The 24,349-nt window shown below is 53.6% G+C and overlaps 1 protein-coding gene across 1 annotated transcript; it reads left to right on the top strand.

Moving 5' to 3' along the window:
• Positions 1 to 1,967: 1,967 nt before the first annotated feature.
• On the top strand, positions 1,968 to 23,725 carry NIBAN3 (niban apoptosis regulator 3). The gene is made up of 15 exons (XM_032267858.1): positions 1,968 to 2,109; positions 5,361 to 5,491; positions 7,034 to 7,159; positions 8,514 to 8,628; positions 10,470 to 10,637; positions 12,355 to 12,470; positions 12,553 to 12,657; positions 12,829 to 12,991; positions 13,556 to 13,746; positions 15,860 to 16,018; positions 17,011 to 17,127; positions 17,219 to 17,326; positions 19,610 to 19,721; positions 20,852 to 20,935; positions 23,481 to 23,725. The coding sequence occupies exons 1-15, from the start codon at positions 2,055 to 2,057 to the stop codon at positions 23,591 to 23,593; spliced, it is 1,863 nt and encodes a 620-aa protein (XP_032123749.1). The 5' UTR covers positions 1,968 to 2,054; the 3' UTR covers positions 23,594 to 23,725.
• The last annotated feature ends 624 nt before the right edge of the window (positions 23,726 to 24,349 follow it).

Raw genomic sequence — 24,349 nt, 5'->3', positions numbered from 1 at the left:
GAACCCCTGAGATCAAGCGATTCTCCAGCCTCAGCCTCCCAGAGCACTGGGATTATGGGCATGAGCCACCACACCCAGCCCTCTTTTCTTATGAAGATACCTGTCATTGGATTTAGGATTACCCTATACCCAGGACGGTGCCATCTCAAGATACCAAAGGAGTATTCCAAATAAATGCTTATTTGGAATGAGTATTCTGAATAAGGTCACATGCTGAGTTTCCTGGGTCCAGATGTAGACATGTCTTTTGGGGGACATAAGTCAACCCTCTGCTGAGCTTCAACTGCACAGACAGGCCCAAGCACTGCAGTCAGCCACGCTGCAGGCCTGCTCAGAGCCTTGAAAGCACCAGAGTCTAGTCTCGATGTGCTGGGCTTGTGCACGTGCCCCAGGGATGACAGTGTGGGAGGCTGGTGGGAGCGTGGGGGCTGCCCAGTCACGTGTGAGCTTCTCACGGCCGGGGGCAGGGTGGGGGGATCCAGAGGCGGCACCCAGCTGTGCAGGAGGTGGGAATTGAAACCTCCGAGGAGGCGATTGTTCGGGGTGAGAGTGGAGCCAAAACCACAGAAAGTGAAGTTTCCTTCAGCGTCTTGTCCCTGCGGGCCGCTCAGATGTCAGAGTGAGGAAGTGGGACAGGCCTGAGCGGAAGGAGATTGACAAACAGCGCAGAGACCCCAGTGGAAACGGCTCAGCTGTGGGCCTGGGCAAGGGCAGGTGGCTGTGGCCCCCAGAGCGGTGGGCAGGGGCCAGGGCATGGGCAGAGAAGTGAAGGGAAATTGAGCAGCCAGAGTGGGGACCCCATGTGGACAGTTCTGCCTGGGGCTGTCACCATCTCCTACTCTTTCCTGAAAGCATTAACCCTTCCTGCTCCATGTTGCCTTGGGAGCGAAATCCACCCCTTCCCACCAGACTCCACGTGGCCCCTTTCACCTGCTCCTCTCCCCAAGAGCATCAGCCCCTCACTCTATGCCCTTACAACGCACCCACTTCTGGCTGTTGCTAGAGCCCGCTGAGCACATTCCACCCCAGGGCCTTTGCCCGTGCGGAGCCCACTGTCCGGTATCTCCTCCCCTGTAGCTTTTTGCTTGGCTCGGGCCCTCACTTTCTTTTTTGGAGGAGACAGGGTCTTGCTCTGTCGTCCAGGCTGGAGTGCAGTGGCGCAATCTCCTCACTGCAACCTCACCTCCCGGGTTCAGGCGATTCTCCTGCCTCAGCCTCCCAAGTAGCTGGATTATAGGCATCCACCACCATGCCCGGCTAATTTTTGTATTTTTGGTAGAAATTGAGTGTCACCATGCTGGCCAGGCTGGTCTTGAAATCCTGACCTCAAGTGATCCACTTGCCTCAACCTCCTAAAGTACTGGGATTACAGGCATGAACCACTGCCCCTGGCCCCTCACTTCCTTTGATTGACGTCTTTGGCAACGTTACCTTCTGGACCCCCCCATGCCCATCTTCCATCCCCTCCTGCTTCAGTGCCCCCCAAATCTCTGCTCGCCCTTGCCAGGCCCCCCATCCTCTAAGACCTTGGCATCTGCCCCCTTGCCCCGGCACTGACCCCAGGGACAGTCTGGGAGTGTCTGCCCAGCTCTGTCTCCCAGGCCTGGGGACACCTGGGAACTGGGCCAGGGCTGTATCGTCTGTGTGGTTCAGCTTCACACGGCACAAGGTGAGGGTGTGTGTGGCACCAGGAGAGATGCCCCATTCCTGCCCATCCCCCTGTTCCAGCCCCCATACAGACGACTGCTGGCCAGTTCTGCCAGATGTCTGCCCTGCCACCCTCCTTCAAGGCGAGCTATGATTTTCTTTCTCTCGTACCCCACAACCTACCCCCGGGGCAGCCCCCGCAGCCTCTACAGAAACCACTGGCTCTGGGCCACCTTGGCCCCAGGGGGGCGGGGAGGACGCAGGTGCAGCATGGGGCGGGGCAGGGGGCGGGGCCTCTGAACCCACCGCGTTCCAGCCTTTCCCCTGCCACCCTGGTGCTCCTGAGCCAAGGAACGCGGGCGGTGGTCGCGGGGAGGGGAAGGGGAGCCCCGGGAGACGGCAGCAGGATGGGCGGGCGGCCCTCAAGCCCTCTGGATAAACAACAACGGCAGCACCTAAGGGGTGAGTATCCTGAGTGGGGACAGGGTGGGAGTCTGGATGGGAGGGAGCTCCAGCCATCGGGTCTATACGCTCCATGAAGCAGATGGTGCTGGGGGTCAGACCTAGGGCTGTCAAACACACAGGATGCCCTTTTTTTTTTTGACAGTGTCTTGTTCTGTTGCCCAGCTGGAGTGCAGTGGCATAATCTCTGCTCACTGCAACCTCTGCCGCCCGGGTTCAAGCGATTCCCCTGCCTCAGCCTCTCGAGTAGCTGGGACTACAGGCGCACCGCTATGCCTGGCTAATTTTTTATATTTTTAGTTGAGATGGGGTTTCACCATGTTGGCCAGGATGGTCTCGATCTCCTGACCTTGTGATCCGCTCACCTCAGCCTCCCAAAGTGCTGGGATTACAGGCGTGAGCCACCGCGCCTGGCCAACGATGTCCTCTTAATGTGAATTTCACTCAGTGAATCTTTTGTTATTGTTAAGACAGGATCTTGTCTGTTGCCCAAGCTGGAGTGCAGTGGTATGATCACAGCTCACTGCAACCTTGGCCTCCTGGGCCCAAGTGATCCTCCCACCTTAGCCTCCCGAGTAGGTGGGACCACAGGCGTGCACCACCACGCCAAGCTAATGTTTTTATTTGATTTTGTAGAGCCAGGGTCTCACTATGTTCCTCAGGCTGTTCTTAAATGCCTGAGCTTGAGTGATCCTCCCACCTCAACCTCCCAAAGTGCTGGACTACAGGCGGGAGCCACTGCACCTGGTCTGAATCTTATTGTTAGTATAAGTAAATCCCAAATTTTGCATAGTGCATACTTATGCTGAAAACCAATAACACGTTTAATCTTTTTTTTTTTTTTAGGACGGAGTCTCCCTCTATCACGCAGGCTAGAGTGCAGTGGTGCGATCTCAGCTCACTGCAAGCTCTCTGCCTCCAGGATTCAAGTGATTCTCTTGCCTCAGCTTCCCAAGTAGCTGGGATTACAGGCATGCGCCACCATGCCTAATTTTTCTATTTTTAGTAGAAACGGGGTTTCACCATGTTGGCCAGGCTGGTCTTGAACTCCTGACCTTAGGTGATCTGCCCGCCTTGGTCTCCCAAAGTGCTGGGATTATAGGCATGCGTCACCATGCCCAGCCCGTGTCTTCTATTTTATTTGGTAAATATGGCGACCTGATTCAGGATAGGGGTTCAGATGGGAAGCATGGGACCAGCTGGAGGGTGTCCCAGACCCAGCCAGATCCTGAGGGACATCCTCCTGGGTGGGCAGGGACCAGCAGGTTATTTGGCAGGACGCTGGTGATGGAGACTCAGTTCCCAATTTGAGACCAAGAAGGGTGAGTGCCACTCGGGTCCCTCTGTCTTCATATGCAGGGTGAGCCCCTGTGCTGGGCGCTGGGGACATTCTGGGGTTGGCATTGGCCTTATTCTGGCAGGCTCATGGTCTAAACTCCTTCCATCCTGTGGCTCTGCTATGTGGGACTTCTGTGCCCAAGGTGACCTCAAGGCACAGAATGGCTGCTGGAGCTCCAGTCATTGGGTCCACATTCCATGCAGCAGGGTGGAAGAATGTTTTTGTTTTTGGGTCAAATCATGACCCAAAATTGCATGGTGAGAATGATGGGAGAGAGCTCACATGTTCCTTGAGTGTTGGGAAGAGCAGAAGTGGGTGACTGCCTGCCGAGGAGACAATGATCAAGCCAGGGCTGGAGGGATGTGATAGTGTTGGCAGGTAGGAGATACCGGGAGAGCATTTTCGACAGGAGAAACAGCATATGCTAAGGCCTGTGGTGTATCTCACAAACAAACAATTCACGTTCACACCTTGGTCATGCCCTCACTTGCTGTGTGCCCTTTGGTGAGTGACTTCACCTTCCTGGGCTTTATTCTGTTATATGTAAAGTGGGGATAGCAACAATGCCTAGCTCACGGGGACATCATAAGGATTCAATGAGTTACTCTATGTAGCACTGGGATTTTTTTTCAATAGTGGTTTAAACAAGATAAAAGATTTTTTTTTAATCAAACTGCAGGTGTGGACACAGGCAGGCTAGTAAAAGTTAGACACCTAATGTCCTTCTGTCTCTTGGCTCTGCCACGTGTAGATTCCTATGCCCAAGGTGACCTCATGGCACAGAATGGCTGCTGGAACTCCAGCCATTGGGTCCACATTCTGGGCAGCAGAATGGAAGTATGTTTTATTTACAATCAAATGTATACACCTTAGGGCAACAGCTCACAGAGCTAGTCACCCATGTGACTACTTCCTAAATAGATCAGGATACAGGATACTGCCATCACCCACAGAAAGTTCCCTTATGTGCTTTAAAAGCTTTTGAAAAGCCCCTCAGGTAAAGCATATGGAGAAACTTTTGGGTGTGATGGATCCGGTCATTATCTTGATTGTGGTGAGGGTTTCACAGATGTGTGATTGTGTCAAATCTCAGCAAACCATAAGCTGTACATGGTACATGAGCTACAAGTGAAAGTGTGGCTCACACCTGTATTCCCAGTGCTTTGGGAGTCCGAGGTGGGAGGATCGCTTGAGGCCAGGAGTTTGAGACCAGCCTGGACATCATAGCAAGACGTTGTCTCCACAAAAAATTTTAAAAATTAGCTGGGCCTGGTGGGGCGTGCATGTGATCCCAGCTACTGAAGTGGGGCCGAGGGAGGATCACTTGAACCCAGGAGGTGAAGGCTGCAGTGGGATTGCACCACCACACTCCAGCCTCGGGGTCAGAGACCCTGTCTCAGAAAGAGAGAAAGAGAGAGAGAAAGAAGGAGGGAGGGAGGGAGGAAGGAAAGGAAGGGACAAGGCAAGCAGATCACTAGAGCCCAGGAGTTCGAGACCAGCCTGAGCAACATGGTGAAACCTCATCTCTACTAAAAATAGAAAAATTAGCCAATCATGGTGGCAGGCGCCTGCAGTTCTGTAGTCCCAGCTACCCGGGAGGCTGAGATGGGAGAAGCCCGGGAAGTGGAGGCTGCAGTGAGCTGTGATTGCACCACTGCACTCCAGCCTGGGCCACAGAGCAAAACCCTGTGTCAAAAAGAAAGTAGAAGGGCGGGGGGAGGAGCTTCCTCCCAGCCACGTTAATGGGAACAGGCACGGGGGTGAAGGGTGCGTGGAATTTGGTGACAACTTGTTGGGCAGCTCCGGATAACCATAGGAGCCCCAGGTGGCTTCCCTGTCTGTTTTGCCCTTCCCAAGCAGGTCTCTTGGGCAGATTCAATTTGCTGGGCTCACTGTCCCCTTGTCCCTGCAGATCAGATGGACACCCTGCTGAGGAACTTCCTGCCCTGCTACCGCGGGCAGCTGGCAGCATCAGTCCTTCGGCAGATCTCCCGAGAGCTGGGCCCCCAGGAGCCGGCTGGAAGTCAGTTGCTACGAAGCAAAGTGAGTTTTGTGGGGGCGGAGGACCTTTGATGTGGGGGGGTCCTGGAGGAGCCCTCCCTAAGCCAAGCTTCCAACCTCAGACCTTTGCCATTGCCATAGGGTGACTTTAAATATTCACTGTTTGAATAAACATTCACTGAGCGGCCAGGCGAGATGGCTCACGTCTGTAATCCCAGCACTTTGGGAGGCCGAGGCAGGCGGATCACCAGATGTCAGGCATTCAAGACCAGCCTGGCCAACATGGTGAAACCTCGCCTCTGCTAAAAATACAAAAAAAAACAAAAAATAAAAATAAAAAAAAATTAGCTGGGCGTGGTGGCGCGCGCCTGTAATCCCAGCTACTTGGGAGTCTGAGGCAGAAGAATTGTTCGAACCTGGGCAACAGAGCGAGACTCCATCTTAAAAACAAACACCAAAAAATCCTACCAACAAATAAAACCATTCATTGCACATGTCATTCATGCCACATCATGGGCTGGGCATGAGGACACACAGCCTCTGTCCAGCGACAAGGACAGATCCTGCTCTAACCTCTGGGGTTTACAATCTGATGAGACATGAAGACTCCAAACAAGCCGGCATATCCTGATGTGAAATGGAAAAACTTTTTTTTTTTGACAGAGTCTCGCTCTTTTGTCAGGCTGGAGTGCAGTGGCGTGATCCCGGCTCACTGCAACCTCCGCCTCCTGGGTTCAAGCGATTCTCCTGCCTCAGCTGCCCGAGTAGCTGGGACTACAGGTGTGCACCACCATGCCCAGCTAGTTTTTGTATTTTTTAGTAGAGACGGGGTTTCACCATGTTGGCTAGGATAATCTCAATCTTTTGACTACATGATCCACTCACCTCAGCCTCCCAAAGTGCTGGGATCACAGGCGTGAGTCACTGCACCTGGCAACTTTTTTTTTTTTTGAAGTGGAGTTTCCCTCTGTTGCCCAGGCTGGAGTGCAATGGGGTGATCTTGGCTCATTGCAACCTCCACTTCCTGGGTTCAAGCCATTCTTGTGCCTCAGCCTCTAAGTAGCCGGGACCACAGGCTCCCGCCACCATGCCTGACTAATTTTTGTATTTTTAATAGAGACGGGCTTTCACCATGTTGGTCGAGCTGGTCTCAAACTCTTGACCTCGTCATCCCCCCACCTTGGCCTCCCAAATTGCTGGGATGACAGGCACGAGCCACTGCGTCTGGCCTACAGAGGTCTCTGGAACCATGAAGTTGCGTGCCCCATACAACTTACTCTTCACCCGCTTAGGAGATGGGTCTTTGACTGATGAGGAAACTGAGGCAGAGAGAGGCAAAATGACCTGCCTGAGGTCACACTGCAGAGGTGTGATTTGAATCTGGGATCCATGCTTGTTACTAATGCGGGGGGCTCCAGGAGCCGTGGACACAGAGCCTTTTTCCACCTGGGACTCTCCCTGACCAGCCTGGGGCATCATAGGACCTGAGCGTCACCGCAGGGTACGGCAGGAGCTGTCTGGGTGGTTGGGACACAGGGACATCAGCCCACAGCCCCTCACACCTGCTGATCCCTCTGCTTGCAGAAGCTGCCCCGAGTCCGTGAGCACCGAGGACCCCTGACCCAGCTTCGGGGACACCCGCCCCGGTGGCAGCCAATCTTCTGTGTTCTGCGTGGGGACGGCCGCCTGGAGTGGTTCAGCCACAAGGAGGTAAGTGAGTGTCTCGTGGCCTTTCTGCTTCTGGGTCCCTTCTTTCCACGCCCCCCAGCCTCAGCTTATGGAGTCCATCTGTCAGCATAGCCCCCACCTCTATCAATCACCCACTGTGAATCTTGGGCCTCTATATGCTTGGTCTGTTGTAGATCACCTCGTCCCATCCCCTGCTGTGCTGGATGGGTAAACTGAGGCCCAAGGCAGTATCAGAGCTGTGGTTTAAACCTCTTGAGGCCTTTGCAAGTCAGACCTCTGACCCTTCTGCTTTCTGGCTGGGGAGCTTGGGACGATCACTACCTTTCTGAAACTCAGTTTCCACCTCTGTGAAATGGAATGATAGTGTCTCACCCATGTAGGGCATGGAGGGTTCATCAGGTGGGTCCTCAGACAGCACATGGGACCAGCCTGGAAAATGGGGAGCCAGGGGGTGCTGGGAGTTCAGGGACTGAGGGAGGAAGGGAGGGAAAGGGAAAAGGAGGGAGAGAGAGAGAGAGGGCAGGAACAGGAGGAAGGAAGGGAAGGAGGGAGGAAGAGAGGAAGTTATGGGCACGGAGGGAGGATGGATTGGGCGGGAAGAGAGGGAGGGCTGGACCTGGTGGCTCACACCTGTAATTCCAGCCCTTTGGGAGGCGGAGGCAGGTGGATCCCTTCAGTCCAGGAGTTCAAGACCAGTGTGGCCAAGATGGTGAAACCCCATCTGTACTAAAAATACAAAAACTAGGGCCAGGTGCGGTGGCTCACGCCTGTAATCCTAGCCCTTTGTGAGGCCGAGGCGGGTGGTTCACCTGAGGTCGGGAGTTCAAGACCAGCCTGGCCAACATGGAGAAACCCCATCTCTACTAAAAATACAAAAATTAGCCGGGCATGGTGGTGCGTGCCTGTAGTCCGAGCTACTTGGGAGACTGAGCCGGAAGAATCCAGGAGGCAGAGGTTGCAGGGAGCTGAGATCGGGCCGTTGCACTCCAGCCTGGGCGACAGAGCGAGACTCCGTCTTAAAATAAATAAATAAATAAAATAAAATACAAAAATAACCAGGCATGGTGGTACACACCTGTAGTCCCAGCTACTCAGGAGGCTGAGCAGGAGAATCGCTTGAACCCGGGAGGTGGAGGTTTCAGTGAGCTGAGATCGTGCTACTGCACTCCAGCCTGGGCGACAGAGCCAGGCTCTGTCTCAAAACAAAAACAAAAGACAGAGAGAGGAAGGGAGGAAAGGTGGGGGGGGTGGTGTGCAGGTGGGAGGAGCAGAGGATTTTCCAGCTCATCTGAAATCTTCCCTGGATAGTACAGTTGGGACACAGAAGCCACAGTTCAGACCTGTCCCAAGTTGGTTCTCTGGGTGCCTTTTGTAGGAATATGAAAATGGGAACCGCCCCCTTGGCTCCACAGCCCTGACGGGATACACACTCCTGACTTCCCAGCGTGAATATCTCTACCTTTTGGATGCTCTCTGCCCGGCCTCCTTGGGTAAGGGTCCCGGGGTTCCCAGGAGCAGGTTTCTCCACCCCCAGCATTGTTGATATGTGGGGTCAGATCATTCTCTGTGGTGGGGGCGTCCCGTGCACATCCGGGCGTTAAGCAGCATCCCCGGCTTCTACCACTTGGAAGGCCAAGGCGGCTGGATCACTTGAGGTCAGGAGTTCAAGACCAGCCTGGCCAACATGGTGAAATCCCACCACTACTAAAAATACACAATTTAGCTGGGTGTAGTGGCATGTGCCTGTAATCCCAGCATTTTGGGAAGCGGAGGTGGATGGATCACCTGAGTTCAGGAGGTGGCCTCATGAGGCCCCCATTGTGAATATGACAACCACAAATGTCTCCAACATTGCCAAGTGTCTCCCGGGGGCGCCGTTGCCCCGGTGAGCATCCCTGTTCTGGAAAACAAATAAACACCCACTCTCGCCAGAGTGAGAGAAAGAGTTAGGTCGTGGAAACAGAATCAAAATAGCAAAGGATAAAAACAGTAAAAGCTGGGATGTGTGCTGTGGCTCATGCCTGTAGTCTCAGCTACTTGGGAGGCTGAGGTGGGAGGATCGCTTGAGCCTCGGAGGTGGAGGTTGCAGTGAGCCGAGATCTTACCATCACACTCCAGCCTGGGCTATAGAGTGAAACTCCATCTCCAAAAACAACAACAACAACAAAAACAATAGGCTGGGCGAGGTGGCGCACGCCTGTCATCCCAGCACTTTGGGAGGCCGAGGAGGGTGGATCAGTTGAGGTCAGGAGTTCGAACCAGCCTGGCCAACATGGTGAAACCCCGTCTCTACTAAAAATACAAAAATTAGCTGGGTGTAGTGGCATGTGCCTGTAATCACACCACTTTGGGAGGCTGAGGTGGGTGGATAACTTAAGGTGAGGAGTTCGAGACCAGCCTGGCCAACAGTGAAACCCCGTCTCTAGTAAAAATTCAAAAATCAGCCGGGTGTAGTGGCATGCCCCTGTAGGGCAGGAAAATCACAGCTCAGAGACATGAAAACGTGTGCCCTAGAAAGTAGTTTGGACAGGCTGGGCACAGGCTCACACCTGTGATCCCTGCACTTTGGGAAGCCAAGGTGGGCAGATCAAGAGGCCAGGAGATCGAGACCATTCTGGCTAACATGGTGAAACCCCGTCTCCACTAAAAAAAAAAATAGAAAAATTGGTGGGGCGCTGTGGCTCACGCCTGTAATCCTAGCACTTTGAGAGGCTGAGGTGGGTGGATCACCTGAGGTCAGGAGTTCTAAAAAAAAAAAAAAATTAGCCGGGCATGGTGGCAGGTGCCTGTAATTCTAGCTACTCAGGAGGCTGAGGCAGGAGAATCGCTTGAACCCAGGGGTCGGAGGTTGCAGTGAGCTGAGATCATGCCACTGCACTCCAGCCCAGTGACACAGCGAGACTCCATCTCAAAAAAAAAAGAAAAAGACAAAGAAAGAAAGAAAATGAAAGTGGTTTGGGGTTTGATCAGGTTGGAACCCCGGCCGGCTAACTGCAAAGCCCCACATCAAGCCGGTCTCATATAACATCCTAGCTTGGATGGATTGGTGGTGGCTGCCAGGAGGACTGTACTGAGGAAGCTGAGGCTGGAAAACCATGCTGGGATGGATTGGTGATGTCTGCCTTGGGCATGCAATGGAGAAGGTGACTTTACCTCCCCACAAACTGTGCCCTGCCCAGCGCTGCTGGAATAAGGAAGGTGGCAGGTTTCATGGTGTGGCTCATATTTATCGAGCAACTGCCCATTTCAGGGACTGCTGTATGCATTTCAGGGCTATTTTCTCCTAGTGAACGAGTGTTTAGAAGATGCGACCTCCTCTGTTTGTTTTCAGGAGACCATACTCAGGAAGAGCCTGACTCCCTCTTGGAAGTGCCTGTGAGGTTCCCCCTATTCCTCCAGCACCCCTTCCGCCGGCACCTCTGCTTCTCTGCAGCCACCAGGGAGGCACAGCATGCCTGGAGGCTGGCACTGCAGGGTGGCATCCGGCTTCGGGGCACAGGTGGGTCTCAGGAAGGGTCCAGTAGTTGTGAGGCTAATGGTCTGGGGTCACATAGCTCAGCCTCTGTTGGCTTGGGACCTCTCCAGGCCTCACTTTTCTTACCTAGAAAATGGGTTGTTAGACTGGGCATGGTGGCTCATGCCTGTAATCCCAGCACTTTGGGAGGCCAAGATAGGCAGATCACCTGAGGTCAAGAGTTCGAGACCAGCCTGGCCAACATGGTGAAACCCCATCTCTACTAAAAATACAAAAATTAGCTGGGCTTGGTAATGGGCGCCTGTAATCCCAGCTACTCGGGAGGCTGAGGCAGGAGAATCGCTTGAACCCAGGAGGCAGAGGTTGCAATGAGCCGAGATCACCCCATTGCACTCCAACCTGGGCAACAAGAGCAAAACTCCGTGTCAAAAAACAAAACAAAACAAAATGGAAAGAAAATGGGTTGTTGGGGGAGTGGGAAGGGACATCAGGCTGTTGTGAGTGACTAGGGCTGTGACAGAGACACGCAGGATTCTCTGGAAGCTCAGCCTGGGGAATGGGAATTAGAGCAGGCTTCCCAGATGAGGGGAAGCTGGGGTCTGAAAAAGAGGAGGGGCCAGCCAAGTGAAAAAGGGGAATAGGTCAGGCGCAGTGGCTCGTGCCTGTAATCCCAGCTTGATGCCAAGAGTTCAAGACCAGCCTGGGCAACATGGTGAAACTCCATCTGTGCAAAAAATACAAAAATTAGCTGGGTGTGGTGGCATGTGTTTGCGGTGGTCTCAGCTACTCAGGAGGCTGAGGTGGGAGGATCGTTTGAGCCCAGGACTTGGAGGCTGCAGCGAACTGTGATCATGTCACCATACTTCAGCCTGAGCAATGGAGAGACCCCTATCTAAAAAAAAAAAGAGAGAGAGAGAGAGAAAGAAAGGAAAAAAGAAAGAGAAAGAGAAAAAGGAAGGAAGGAAGAAAGGGATGAAGGAAGAAAGGAAGGAAGGAAGGAAAAAGAAAGAAAAAAAGAGGCCGGACGTGGTGGCTCATGCCTGTAATCTCAGCACTTTGGGAAGACAAGGCAGGTGGATCACGAGGTCAGGAGTTCAAGGTCAGCCTGGGCAAACATGGTGAAACCCAGTCTCTACTGAAAATACAAAAAATTAGTTGGGCATGGTGGGAGACGCCTGTAATCCTAGCTACTCAGGAAGCTGAGGCAGGGGAATCACTTGAACCCAGGAGATGGAGGTTGCAGTGAGCGGAGACCAGGTCATTGCACTCTAGCCGGGGCCACAGTACGAGATTCCGTCTCAAAAAAAAAAAAAAAAAAAAAAAGGAAGGAAGGATAAGGAAGGAAAAGAGGGAGAGAGGGAAGGAGGAAGGGAGGGAAAGAGGAAAGCAAAAAAGTAGCGGACCAGCAGGACTGACACACACAGTTGGGCAGGTTGTTAACTGCATAAACGACGCAACTGGAGGAGCAGGTAGTGTCTGCGGTATGTATGGCCTGAACTGCTGGTCACGGGGCTGTGGCTGCCAGCAGAGGGTTCCTTCTAAGTTGAATAAGGGTGCCTTAAGGGCTGGTGGTGATCCTGAGGGAATGTGTTCTCTGCGGCAGGCACTGTCTGTGCAAAGTTCCAGAGATGAGTGAGACTTGGGTGTTGGGCACCTGCAGGAGGAGGGCTTCCTCCCCGGGCCATGGGGAACCAGGCAGGCACTGAGCTATGAGCAGCCACTGAGGCCCAGTCCCTCTCAGTCCTGCAGCGAAGCCAGGCCCCTGCTGCCCGGGCCTTCCTGGACGCCGTCCGACTCTACCGGCAGCACCAAGGCCACTTTGGCGACGACGACGTGACCCTAGGTTCAGACGCCGAGGTCAGTGCCCCGCGAGGCCGCCACCCGGACCACCAGAACCCCTTCTGGCCGGCCGCGGCGCCCACGGCCCCTTCTCCTGCAGGTGCTGACCGCGGTGCTGATGCGGGAGCAACTTCCCGCGCTGCGAGCCCAGACCCTTCCTGGCCTGCAGGGGGCCGGCCGCGCCCGCGCCTGGGCCTGGACCGAGGTTTGCACGGATCCGGACCCGGGAACAGGGGGCGGGATCCGGGCGCTCGGGTTCCCCTCCTACGACTGTGGCCTAAACTTCTGCCGGTCTCTCTGACCCCCATCCTCGCCCCGCGTCTCGTCTCTCCTGCCCTCCTGTCCCGCGTGGGGTCCCCTCGACCGGTCTGGGCAGCTTCTGGAGGCCGTTCACGCAGCTGTCCTGGCCGGGGCCTCCGCCGGGCTCTGCGCCTTCCAGCCCGAAAAAGATGAGCTGCTTGCGTCGCTGGAGAAGACGATCCGCCCGGACGTGGACCAGCTGCTGCGGCTGCGGGCGCGCGTGGCTGGGCGGATGCGGAGTGAGACTCGGGGGCGGGGCCTGGGCTGGGAGGGGCGAGGCAATGCTGGGGACAGATGGGCGTGACCTAAGCGAGGAACGGCCATGGCCTTGGGTGAATAAGGGGCGTGGTCGGGGAAGGGCGGGGCCTAAGCTAGAAAGTGATGGGCGTGGTTTTGTGGGCGTGGCACTAGGGCGGGGCCTAGAGTCTGCCCCAAAGACAAGGTCCTGAGAGGGCTGTGCTGGATACAGCAAGGGCGGAGCCTCAGCGGGGGATCGGCGTGGCCTTGAGGCTGAGGCTGGAGGGGTTGAGGCCCGGAGCTGGGCCACAGCGGGTTGGGCGGGCCTGGAAAGTAGAAGAGCCGGGGAGGGGTGGGCCAAGGTGGCCCCTAAAATACTCAGTTGGGAATCCCGACTCGGCCCGCCCCTCCGAGGCTCAGTTTTCTCATCACTACAATGAGGTAGAAGAGGGTGCTCAGCGTCCCTGTTCGGGTCCCCCTCGCCCTGCTGAACTCGGGCCCCTGCCCATCCCCATCTGCGAGGCACCTTGCGGAGGGGACTCCAGGTCAGTGTCTTCCACTCCCAGCGGATATCAAGGGACCGCTCGAGTCGTGCCTGCGCCAGCATGTGGACCTGCAGCTGCCCCGGGTCGCTCAGACCCTGCTGGACACCGTGGAAGCCTTGCTCAAGGTGGTGCGGACCCTCCTGGCTCAAGGCATGGACCGACTGTCCGGCCACCTGCGCCAGAGCCCATCGGGCACGCGGTTGCGCAGGGAGGTGAGCTCCCGTGGGTAGGGGTTCAGCGGGCCAGCGGGTGATGTGTTGAGTCTTTCCTGTTGAAAACCTCTGAATTTGTTTTAGGCTGCTTTTTACTTATTGTGGACCCATCACCATGCTATAGTCACTGGAGCAGAGTTTTTGCTTTGTTTGTTTTGGAGACAGAGTCTCGTTCTGTCACCCTGGCTGGAGTGCAGTGGCACACACAATCTTAGCTCACTGCAGCCACAACCTCCCAGGCTCAATTGATTCTCCTACCTTAGCCTCCCGAGTAGCTGGAAATACAGGCGAATGTCACCATGCCCAGCTAATTTTTAAATTTTTTTGTAGAGACAGGGTCTTGCCTTGTTGCCCAGGCTGGTCTCAAACTCCTGGGCTTAAGCGATCTGCCTGCCTTGGCCTCCCAAAGTGCTGGGATTACAGGTGCGAGCCACTTCAGTGGCCACGAAGCACAGTTTAAAACATGAGGGGAAAGGAGTTGGATGAGGAGAGTGGCATTTTAGCAAAATCATTCTGAGATCACCCCCCAAACTCCTCCTCCCATTCGCCTGCAGGGAACAACCCATGTGGTCTTGTGAGCCAGATAATTCTGCTCAAGGCAGGTCAACTCAGTGCATCTGATATTCAAGTAGCACCTAAAATCCATCCATCCACCCACCCATCCATGCACACATACATACATATGTGCATACAGAAAGCAGCACCTACTATGTGCCAGGCAACCTTCAACTCATTCCTTTTTTTTTTTTTTTTTTTGAGACGGAGTTTTGCTCTTGTTACCCAGGCTGGACTGCAATGGCGCAATCTCGGCTCACCGCAACCTCCGCCTCCTGGGTTCAGGCAATTCTCCTGCCTCAGCCTCCTGAGTAGCTGGGATTACAGGCACGTGCCACCATGCCCAGCTAATTTTTTGTATTTTTAGTAGAGACGGGGTTTCACCATGTTGACCAGGATGGTCTCGATCTCTTGACCTCGTGATCCACCCGCCTCAGCCTCCCAAAGTGCTGGGATTACAGGCTTGAGCCACCGCGCCCGGCCCTTCAACTCATTCTTAACCTTCTACTTCCTAATCACCTTCTCCAGGATCTGTCCCTGGTCCCCCTCTATGTCTTGTGGTAGCCTGTGCTTCTCTCATCACAGCCTCACTTTCATACCACTGGGGGAGATGTCTACACTCTGTCTCCTCCAATTTGTAAGCAAGGGCTGGCTTAGAGTATTCCATTTCTGCAGCCCCAGGGCCCAGCACAGAGAGGACATGAGGTGGTCATAGATCCAGGTCCAACTGAGTGTGCTCATTTCCTCTCAACTGTGCCAGCACCTCATGTTATCGTTTTTTCAGGTTTTATCATTTTATACCCATGACACCATGCCTCACCGTTCCTTTTATTTTTTGAGACAGAGTCTCGCTCTGTCACCCAGGCTGGAGTGCAGTGTGATCCCAGCTCAATGCAACCTCTGCCTCCTGGGTTTAAGCGATTCTCTCCCTCAGCCTCCCGAGTAGCTGGTATTACAGGTGCCTGCCACTGCGCTTGGCTAATTTTTGTATTTTTAGTAAAGACGGGGTTTCAATATCTTGGCCAGGCTGATCTTGAACTCCTGACCTCATGATCCACCCATGTTGGCCTCCCAAAATTCTGGGAATACAGGCGTGAGCCACCGTGCCTGGCCTTATTTTATTTTTTGACACAGAGTCTGTCTCCCAGGCTGACGTGCGGTGGTGCAGTCTTGGCTCACTGCAACCCCTACCTCCCGGATTCAAGCGATTCTCATGCCTCAGCCTCCCAAGTAGCTGGGATTACAGGTGTGCGCCACCACACCTGGCTAATTTTTGTATTTTTAGTAGAGACGGGGTTTCTCCATGTTGGCCAGGCTGGTATCCAACTCCTGACCTCAAGGGATCTGCCCGCCTCAGCCTCCCAAAGTGCTGGGATTACAGGCATGAGCCACCACGCCCGGCCCACCGCTACTTTATTATGAGTTTCTTTGGTGACAACTGAGGCGGAATGTGTTTTCATTTGGGTTTCTCCTTTGGTGAGTTGGCTGTGGGGTCCTTGGCCCTTTGCAATCAGCTGACAGAACCCCCCCCCACCACAAACTGCTTCCGGGAACATAGGTTTACTCATTCGGGGAGATGCCGTGGGACTTGGCGCTGATGCAGACATGCTACCGTGAGACTGAGCGGAGCCGGGGGCGCTTGGGGCAGCTGGCAGCACCGTTTGGCTTCCTGGGAATGCAGAGCCTCGTGTTTGCGGCCCAGGATCTTGCACAGCAGGTGAGGGTGAGCAGGAGCCTGGGAGGAGGCCAGCCTGCAAAGAGCACCTCCACTAAGTGTGTCCTGGAGAGATCATGATAATTGAGAACGACTCAGCGGGGATGCCAGTCTCATGGGGACATGAGCCCGTTTCCAGGCAGCGCCACACGTGGTGGACAGAGCTGGGGCAGAATGTACAGGGAGCGCCGAGGATGTTCCTGATCCATCTCTGGGGTTGACGGGACTTTCGGGAGGAGGGGACTTCCAACATGGGGCAGCAGTGGGAGGAATGAGGCTGGCGCAAGTCCCGAGTGAACAGTGTTGAGAGCCCTTGTCTGCATTTGGGGAACGTGGAGCAATTTTTTAGAAATGGGGAATATAGGCTGGCGAGATGGATGGGCAGATTGCTGAGTGCCTTGAGTATGGTGCTAAGGGGTGGGCTCTTTCCTGAAGGCAATGGGAAGCCAGAGCATGCGTGTGAGCAGGGGGAGGGCGTGGCTGGAAGTTCTGCCTGCCGTAGGGAGCACAGGCTGTGGAGGGCAGGAAGAGGGGAAGAACAGAGGAGGCCTGGACCAGGATTGCGGATGTCAGTGGGGAGAAGTGAGAATTGTTTTGAAGTCTGAGATGGGACCTGCTGATGGACTTGGTGACAGAAGAAGAGAGTGAGATGATTCAGTCCCACCTGGCACAGTTGTTCAGTTTTTGCACTGCACAAGAGCACTCAGTGGAGGAGGCTGAACTCTGGCTGACTCTCTGCTCCCCATTCTGGGCACCCTGGCACCATCCTTCAGAGGGAGGGGGCTTTCTGCCAGTTTCCACATAGTTTCCCACAGACTGGACCATTCCCAGGTCCTGAGAGGAGGGGAAAGGTGTTTCCTGGGACAAGGAGGAGGAGGTTGGGAGAGGTGGCTGGTTGGGGCAGGCTGGATGCTGAGAAGGGGTCAGCTGGGCAGGCCGGGGCCCAGGAGGCTGGATCACAGATTCTGGGGTCATCACAGCATCTCCTCCCACAGCTCATGGCTGATGCCGTGGCCACCTTCCTGCAGCTGGCCGACCAGTGTCTGACCACAACCCTCAACTGTGACCAGGCTGCCCAGAGGCTGGAGAGAGTCAGGGGGCGCGTGCTGAAGGTGTGGTCTGCGGGTACGGGGTGGCACCGGGTGGCAGTGGGGCCTGGGTCCTCAGATGGTCACTAGAGGCGCCGTTGGGTGTGTTGTGCAGAAGTTCGAATCGGACAGCGGGCTGGCGCAGAGGAGGTTCATCCGAAGCTGGGGTCTCTGCATCTTTTTACCTTTTGTGCTGAGCCAGCTGGAGCCAAGCTGCAGGAAGGTGAGTTAATGGGAAGCGTGCAGGCAGGTCTGAGCATTGCCACACATCCACGTAAGGCAGGCAGAATGTTCTTTGAATATGAGAGACTTCTGCCCAGGAGCCATGGCTCACGCCTGTAATCCCAGCACTCTGGGAGGCCAAAGCAGGTGGATTGCTTGAGGTCAGGAGATCAGTCTGAACAACATAGTGAAACCCCATCTCCATAAAAGTACAGAAGTTGGCCGGGCGCAGTGGGTCATGCCTGTAATCTCAGCACTTTGGGAGGCAGAGGCCGAGGCAGACCCTGAGGTCGAGAGTTCAAGACCAGCCTGATCAACATGGAGAGACCCCATCTCTACTAAAAATATGAAATTAGCCAGGCATGGTGGCGCCTGCCTGTAATCCCAGCCGCTGGGGAGGCTGAGGCAGGAGAATCGCTTGAACCTGGGAGGCAGAGGTTGCATTGAGCTGAGATCGCGCCATTGCACTCCAGCCTGGGCAACAAGATCGAAACTCCAAAAAAAATCATCTCAAAAAAAATCGTCTCAAAAATAAAAACCAAAAACAAAAACAGAAGTTAGCCAGGCGTGGTGGCATGTCCCTGTGGTCCCAGCTACTCCGGAGGCCAAGAGGTGGGAGGATCAATTGAGCCCAGGAAGTCGAGGCTCCAGTGAGCTAGGATTGCACCACTGCACTCCAGCCTGGGCAACAGAGCAATGCCCTATCTCAAAAAAAGGGGTTTCTGTATCCTGAGCCCCGGAGCTGGGTCAGGTGGCTTTTCTGGGCTTCCACAATGCCATCTGCTTTGCCCGTGATGGGGCTGATTACCCTGTGTCTGCTGAGGAAGAGCTGGGATGGGTGTCATAAATCACATATCACCGGGTGACATGGGTACCAGAGGAGGGGCGTGGCGGATGATGGAGAGTTTGGGTAAGGGTTGGGTAAGGGGTTACCAGGGGTCTGGAAGGATCTCCCTGTGAAATGAAGGCACAGGCCATGTCCCGGGGAGGGCATTCCAGGTAGAGGGTACAGCATGTGCAAAGGCCCTGAGGCCTGGCGGTGCCTGGCGTGTTGAAGGAACAGTGACGAGGTGGGTGTGGCTGGGGCTTGATGAGTGGGAGAGTGCGAAGGAGGTCCGGGGAGTCCTAGGTGCCTGGCACACAGGGCTCAGGGGCACCAGGCGGGTGTCTGACACAGGTACAAACGGAATCCTCTAGAGAAAGTGGCTGGGGGCTTGGGGAGTCCCAGCGGAGATACTCACAATACTCCCTGTGAGGTGTGACTTGTTGTGTCTAATTAATCTCATGAATCCTTTCCACAACGATAGAGAATAGGGGTCACTGAGTCCATTTTAAAGATAAGGAAACTGAGGCCCAGTGTGGTGGTGAAGGCCTGTCATCCCAGCACTTTGGGATAGTGAGACCCTATCTCTACAAAAAATACAAGCATTAGCCAGGTGCGGAGTGCATGCCTGTAGTCTCAGCTACTTGGGAGGCTGAGGGGAGAGGATCGCTTGAGCCTGGGAGGTTGAGGCTGCAGTGAGCCATGACTGTGCCACTGCACTCCAGCCTGGATGACAGAGTGAGACCTGTTTATTTTTATTTTTATTTTTTTATTTTTGAGACAGAGTCTTGCTCTGTCACCCAGGCTGGAGTGCAGTGTCTCGATCTCGGCGCTCTGCAACCTCTGCCTCCCGGGTTCAAGCAATTCTCTCCCTCAGCCTCCTGAGTAGCTGGGATTACAGGTGCCTGCCACCACACCCAGCTAATTTTTTTTGTATTTTTATAGAGACGGGGGTTTCACCATCTTGGCCAGGCTGGTCTTGAACTCCTGACCTCCTGATCTACCTGCCTCAGCCTCTCAAAGTGTTGAGATTACAGGCATGAGCCATCGTGCCCAGCCAAGACCTGTTTATTTTGTTTTGTGTTTTTTTAAATTTAAAAAAATATATAAACAACTCCTTCAAAGCAGAATATTTATTTATTTATTTATTTATTTTGAGATGGAGTCTCGCTCTGTTACTAGGGTGGAGTGCAGTGGTGTGATCTCAGCTCTTGACCTCATGATCCACCCGCCTTGGTGTCCCAAAATGCTGGGATTACAGGCGTGAGCCACCACACCTGGTCCGTGTTTATTTTGAAATAAATAAAAAAAAAAAACCTTAAAAAAATAAAGATAAGGAAGCTGAGGCCCGACGCTCCCTCCCCCACAGCTAATCAAGACCAAGGTTAGGGCAGAAACCCACGACATAGGCCTCTAGAGCCCCTCCCCTCCAGCTGAGCCCCTAACCTGCCGTGGTTCCAGGAGCTGCCTGAGTTTGAGGGGGATGTCCTTGCCGTGGGCAGCCAGGCTCTGACCACCGAGGGCATCTATGAGGACGTCATCCGCGGGTGCTTGCTGCAGAGGATTGACCGAGGTGAGTCCTGCCCTGCCATGGCTCAGGGGAGCCTAGGCTGGCAGCCACTGGCTGTATGTACCGAGTCCCACCAGGGCCCCATCGCCTCTCACTCTCTGTGAACACTTGCCATCCAACCTCAAGTCAGGACTTGGCCAGAGTTGGTCCAGGGTGGAGAAGCTCAGAGGGGCAGGGAAGGAAACTCTCTTTGGATTGGGGCTCTGAGGGACGTATAGGAGTTCTCAGGATGAGGAGGAGGCAGAGTTCAAAAACTATGGATAGAGGTTGGGTGTGGTGGCTCACCCTTTTAATCCCAGCACTTTGGGAGGCTGAGGTGGGCAGATCACTTGAGGTCAGGAGTTCGAGACCAGCCTGACCAACATAGTGAAATCCCGTCTCTACTAAAAATATAAAAACTTAGCCGGGCGTGGTGGTGCACACCTGTAGTCCCAGCTACTCAGGAGGCTGAGGCAGGAGAATTGCTTGAACGTGGGAGGCAGAGGTTGCGGTGAGCCAAAGTCATGCCACTGTGCTGCAACCTGGGTGACAGAGCAAGACTCCATCTTTATTTATTATTATTATTATTTTTTTGAGAGAAAGTCTCACTCTGTTGCCCAGGCTGGAGTGCAGTGGCACAGTCTTGGCTCACTGCAACCTCCGCCTCCTGGGTTCAAGTTATTCTCCTGCCTCAGCCTCCCAAGTAGCTGGGGCTACAGGCACGTGCCACCATGCCCAGCTAATTTTTGTATTTTTAGCAGAGATAGGGTTTCCCCATGTTGGCCAAGCTGGTCTCGAACTGCTGACCTCCAGTGATCCGCCTGCCTCAGCTTCCCAAAGTGCAGGGAGTGGGTCCATCCTGAATTAATTTGTGATGTCTGCCCAGAGCAGTGTGTTGGGAGGCGAGGCTGGTGGTGTCCAGGCTCGGTGAAGGGTGCAGGGATCAGCTAGCAATGTCTGCCATGGGTGCGGGCTGGGAGAGAGGCTTTATGTGAGCCACCTGTTCAGGATTCCTATTTTGAGACATTTGTAGTCTCTCTGGGAAAATGCAGGGTACCCACTGAATTTCTGAAAGAAAGAAAAAAAGAAAATGCAGGGAAGCCACTTGGTGCCTGGGCTTCCCCAGGTGTGTCCAAGAGTTTATCTCATTTCAGAATTGAAAAAGGCCCTTGGTGCCAATGATGTATCCTGCACTCTAGATGGCTGCTTGGAGGTCCCATGGGAACAGGAGGAAGCAGGTGGGGAACTTCACAGCCTTCTGGAACATGCCAAAGTGATTGCTGGGGGTGGGGAGGTGGGGGCCTGCATGGGGTGTATGGGATTGTTGTGAGTGTGGGTTCATGGATGGCACAGGATGCACCTTGCCTCCTTACCCAGCCAGGCTGGCCAAGCTCATGAACAAGCGCAGTGGGAAGCTGTGGAGTGTATCTGAGCCACAGAGGGACGCTCTAAGGCAGGCAGGCCTCTGACATGCATGCGAGCTCAGCCCTCAGGAGATGAAATTGTGGCGAATTTGTGTCCCATCTCTGTTTTTTTTTTTTTTTTTTTAAAAGGGATCTAGCTCTGTTGCCCAGGCTGGAATGCAGTGGTATGATCTCGGCTCACTGCAACCTCCACCTCCCAGGTTCAAGTGATTCTCCTGCCTCAGCCTCCCAAGTAGCTGAGACTACAGGCGTGTACCACCACACCTGGCTAATTTATGTATTTTTAGTAGAGACAGGTGTGTCACCATGTTGGCCAGGCTGGTCTCAAACTTCTGACCTCAGGTGATCTGACGGCCTCAGCCTCCCAAAGTGCTGGGATTACAGGTGTGAGTCATGATGCCCAGCCTTTGTATTTCATCTCTAATGCCAGGAGTTAGGGGACATCTTCCAATGGCTACTTCCTGTTCCCAACTTGGAAAGGGAGATTGTAGTGATGGGGTCCTTAGGTTTACCACCAGGAAGAGCTTGCAAGATGGGCATAATTTGGGGGATAATTTTTTATGCAGCAGTAGCTAACTAATACGCTTCCCAGCTGATCTGGGACAGAGAAACTGATCAATATTTACACTAACTTGAATAAATAAACAGTCCTAGAAAGACTTCTAAGGGCATGCACAGTGGCTCATGCCTGCAATCCCAGCACTCTGGGAGGCCAAGGCGGGTGGATTGCTTGAGCCTCAGAGTTTGGGACCAGCCTGGACAACATAGCAAGACCCCATCTCTACAAAAAGTTGAAAAATTAGTTGGGTGTGGTGGAACGCACCTGTAGCCTCAGCTACTCAGGAGGCTAAGGTGTCAGGATTTACTTGAGCCCAGGAGATGGAGGCTGCATTGAGCATGGATTGCACCACTGCCCTCCAGCCTGGGCCACAGAGGGACACCCTGTCTCAAAAAAAACAAACTAACAAATACAAACTTCTGAGTGTCAGAATATTTGAGGATTTGCAATCGGATGTGAAGGATTGTGGACAGGCCCCTGAATCTCTTTCACCAGAACCACGCCAATTGGCATTTGGTTTCTAGTCTTTCATACTAACAGCCAATGCCGCAGGGAATTATCTTGTACACGCCTTTTGTGCAAGTGCAGGTTCCCGTGGGCAGATCCCGAAATAGGAAAGCTCTGACTTTAAAGTAGGTGTGTTTGTCATTTCAACAGAAGGCTGTCCCCCAGGTAGCCTCACCTGCCGCCCCTCGCCTTTGTTCGGGAGGGTTAGGAGCTGCTTTCAGCCCCTTCTCTGAGAACCTTCTTTCCTACCCTTCACCCTTTATCTTTTGGCTGGTTATACATTTCTCTTTTTCTTTTTATTTTTTTTGAGATAGAGTCTCTGTCGCCCAGGCTGGAGTGCAGTGGCAGGATCTTGCCTCATTGTAACCTCCACCTCCCAGGTTCAAGCGATTCTCCTGCCTCAGCCTCCCAAGTAGCTGGGACTACAGGCGTGCACCACCACACCTGGCTAATTTTTGTATTTTTAGTAGAGATGGGGTATCACCATGTTGGTCAGTAACCATGTTGGTCTCTAACTCCTGACTTCAGGTGATCCGCCTGCCTCGGCCTCCCAAAGTGCTAGGATTACAGGCACGAGCCACTGTGCCCGGCCTACATTTTTTTTTTTTTGAGATGGAGTTTCACTCTTGTCCCCGGCTGGAGTGAAATGGCGCGATCTCAGCTCATTACAATGTCCACCTCTTGGGTTCAAGCGATTCTCCTGCCTCCTGAGCAGCTGGGATTATAGTCGCCCACCACCACATCCAGCTAATTTTTGTATTTTTAGTAGAGACGAGGTTTTACCATGTTGGCCAGGCTGGTCTCAAACTCCTGACCTCAGGTGATCTGCCCATCTCGGCCTCCCAAAGTGCTGGGATTACAGGCGTGAGCCACCATGCCTGGCCAACATTTCTATTAACTCTGATTTTTTTTTTTTTTTTCTGAGATGGAGTCTTGCTCTGTCCCCCAGGCCGTAGGGCAGTGGCACGATCTTGGCTCACGGCATCCTCCACCGCCCGGGTTTAAGTGATTCCTCTGTCTCAGCCTCCTGAGTAGCTGGGACTACAGGCAGGTGCCACCATACCCAGCTAATTTTTTTGTATTTTAGTAGAGACGAGGTTTCACCACTTTGGCCAGGATGATATTGATCTCCTGACCTGTGATTCATCTGCCTCGGCTTCCCAAAGTGCTGGGATTACAGGCGTGAGCCACCGTGCCTGGCCCATTAACTCTGATTTTTTAAGCACTTATTACATACCAGATGTCCGACATGTCTGACTTTTTGATGTCTGTTTGATATTTTTCATTATACAGATGAGGAAACTGAGGCTGAGCGAGAAGGAGCGACCTGTCCCGGGCAGCCAGGCTCTGGTGCCCAGATCCAGCCACGCGGCCCGCCGTCTTCTCGAGAAACACTCCATAGCTGAATCTTCACCGGAATCTATCTTGTTTCTATTAGATAAATGTCTACAAGAGGAATTTTTGGGCCAAAATGGATGTGCCATCTTTAGGCTTTTGTACCCACTGCCCATCCAGAAAACTGTGCCATTTTATACTCCAAGCAGCAGCATTTGTGTATTTCTTCCAAGTCTTTACTTTTTTTTTGAGGCAGAGTCTTGCTTTGTCACCCAGGCTAGAGCGCAGTGGCATGATCTCGGCTCACGTAACCTCCCCCTCCCAGGTTCAAGTGATTCTCCTGTCTCAGCCTCCTGAATAACTGGGATTACAGGTGCCTGCTGCCACGCCCAGTTAATTTTTGTATTTTTAGTAGAGACGAGGTTTCACCATGTTGGCCAGGCTGGTCTCAAACTCCTGTCCTCAAGTGATCTGCCCGCCTCGGCCTCCCAAAGTGCGGGGATTACAGGCAAGAGCCACCGAGCCCGGTCCATTTTTTTTTTCCGATAATAGAGACAGGGTCTCGCTATGTTGCCCAGGCTGGACTTGAACTCCCAAACTCCAAGCAATCCTTCTGCCTCGGCCTCCCAAAGTGCTAGGGTTATAGGAGTGATCCACCCTGTCCAGCCTCCAAATCCTTTCTCAACACGAGGACTTTTCATAAAAAGAAAAAACTATGCCAATTAGACACACACAGAAATCTCATTCTTTTATTTTGAATTTATTTGACTAGATTGAATTTACAAATAAGTTTATTATGGCCGGGCGCAGTGGCTCATGCCTGTAAT

The sequence above is a fragment of the Sapajus apella genome, unplaced genomic scaffold, assembly GCF_009761245.1.
Source record: "Sapajus apella isolate SASKATOON/1434 unplaced genomic scaffold, GSC_monkey_1.0 scaffold173, whole genome shotgun sequence".
NCBI classification, from domain to species: domain Eukaryota; kingdom Metazoa; phylum Chordata; class Mammalia; order Primates; family Cebidae; genus Sapajus; species Sapajus apella.
This window is presented reverse-complemented; position numbering and strand designations above follow the sequence as displayed.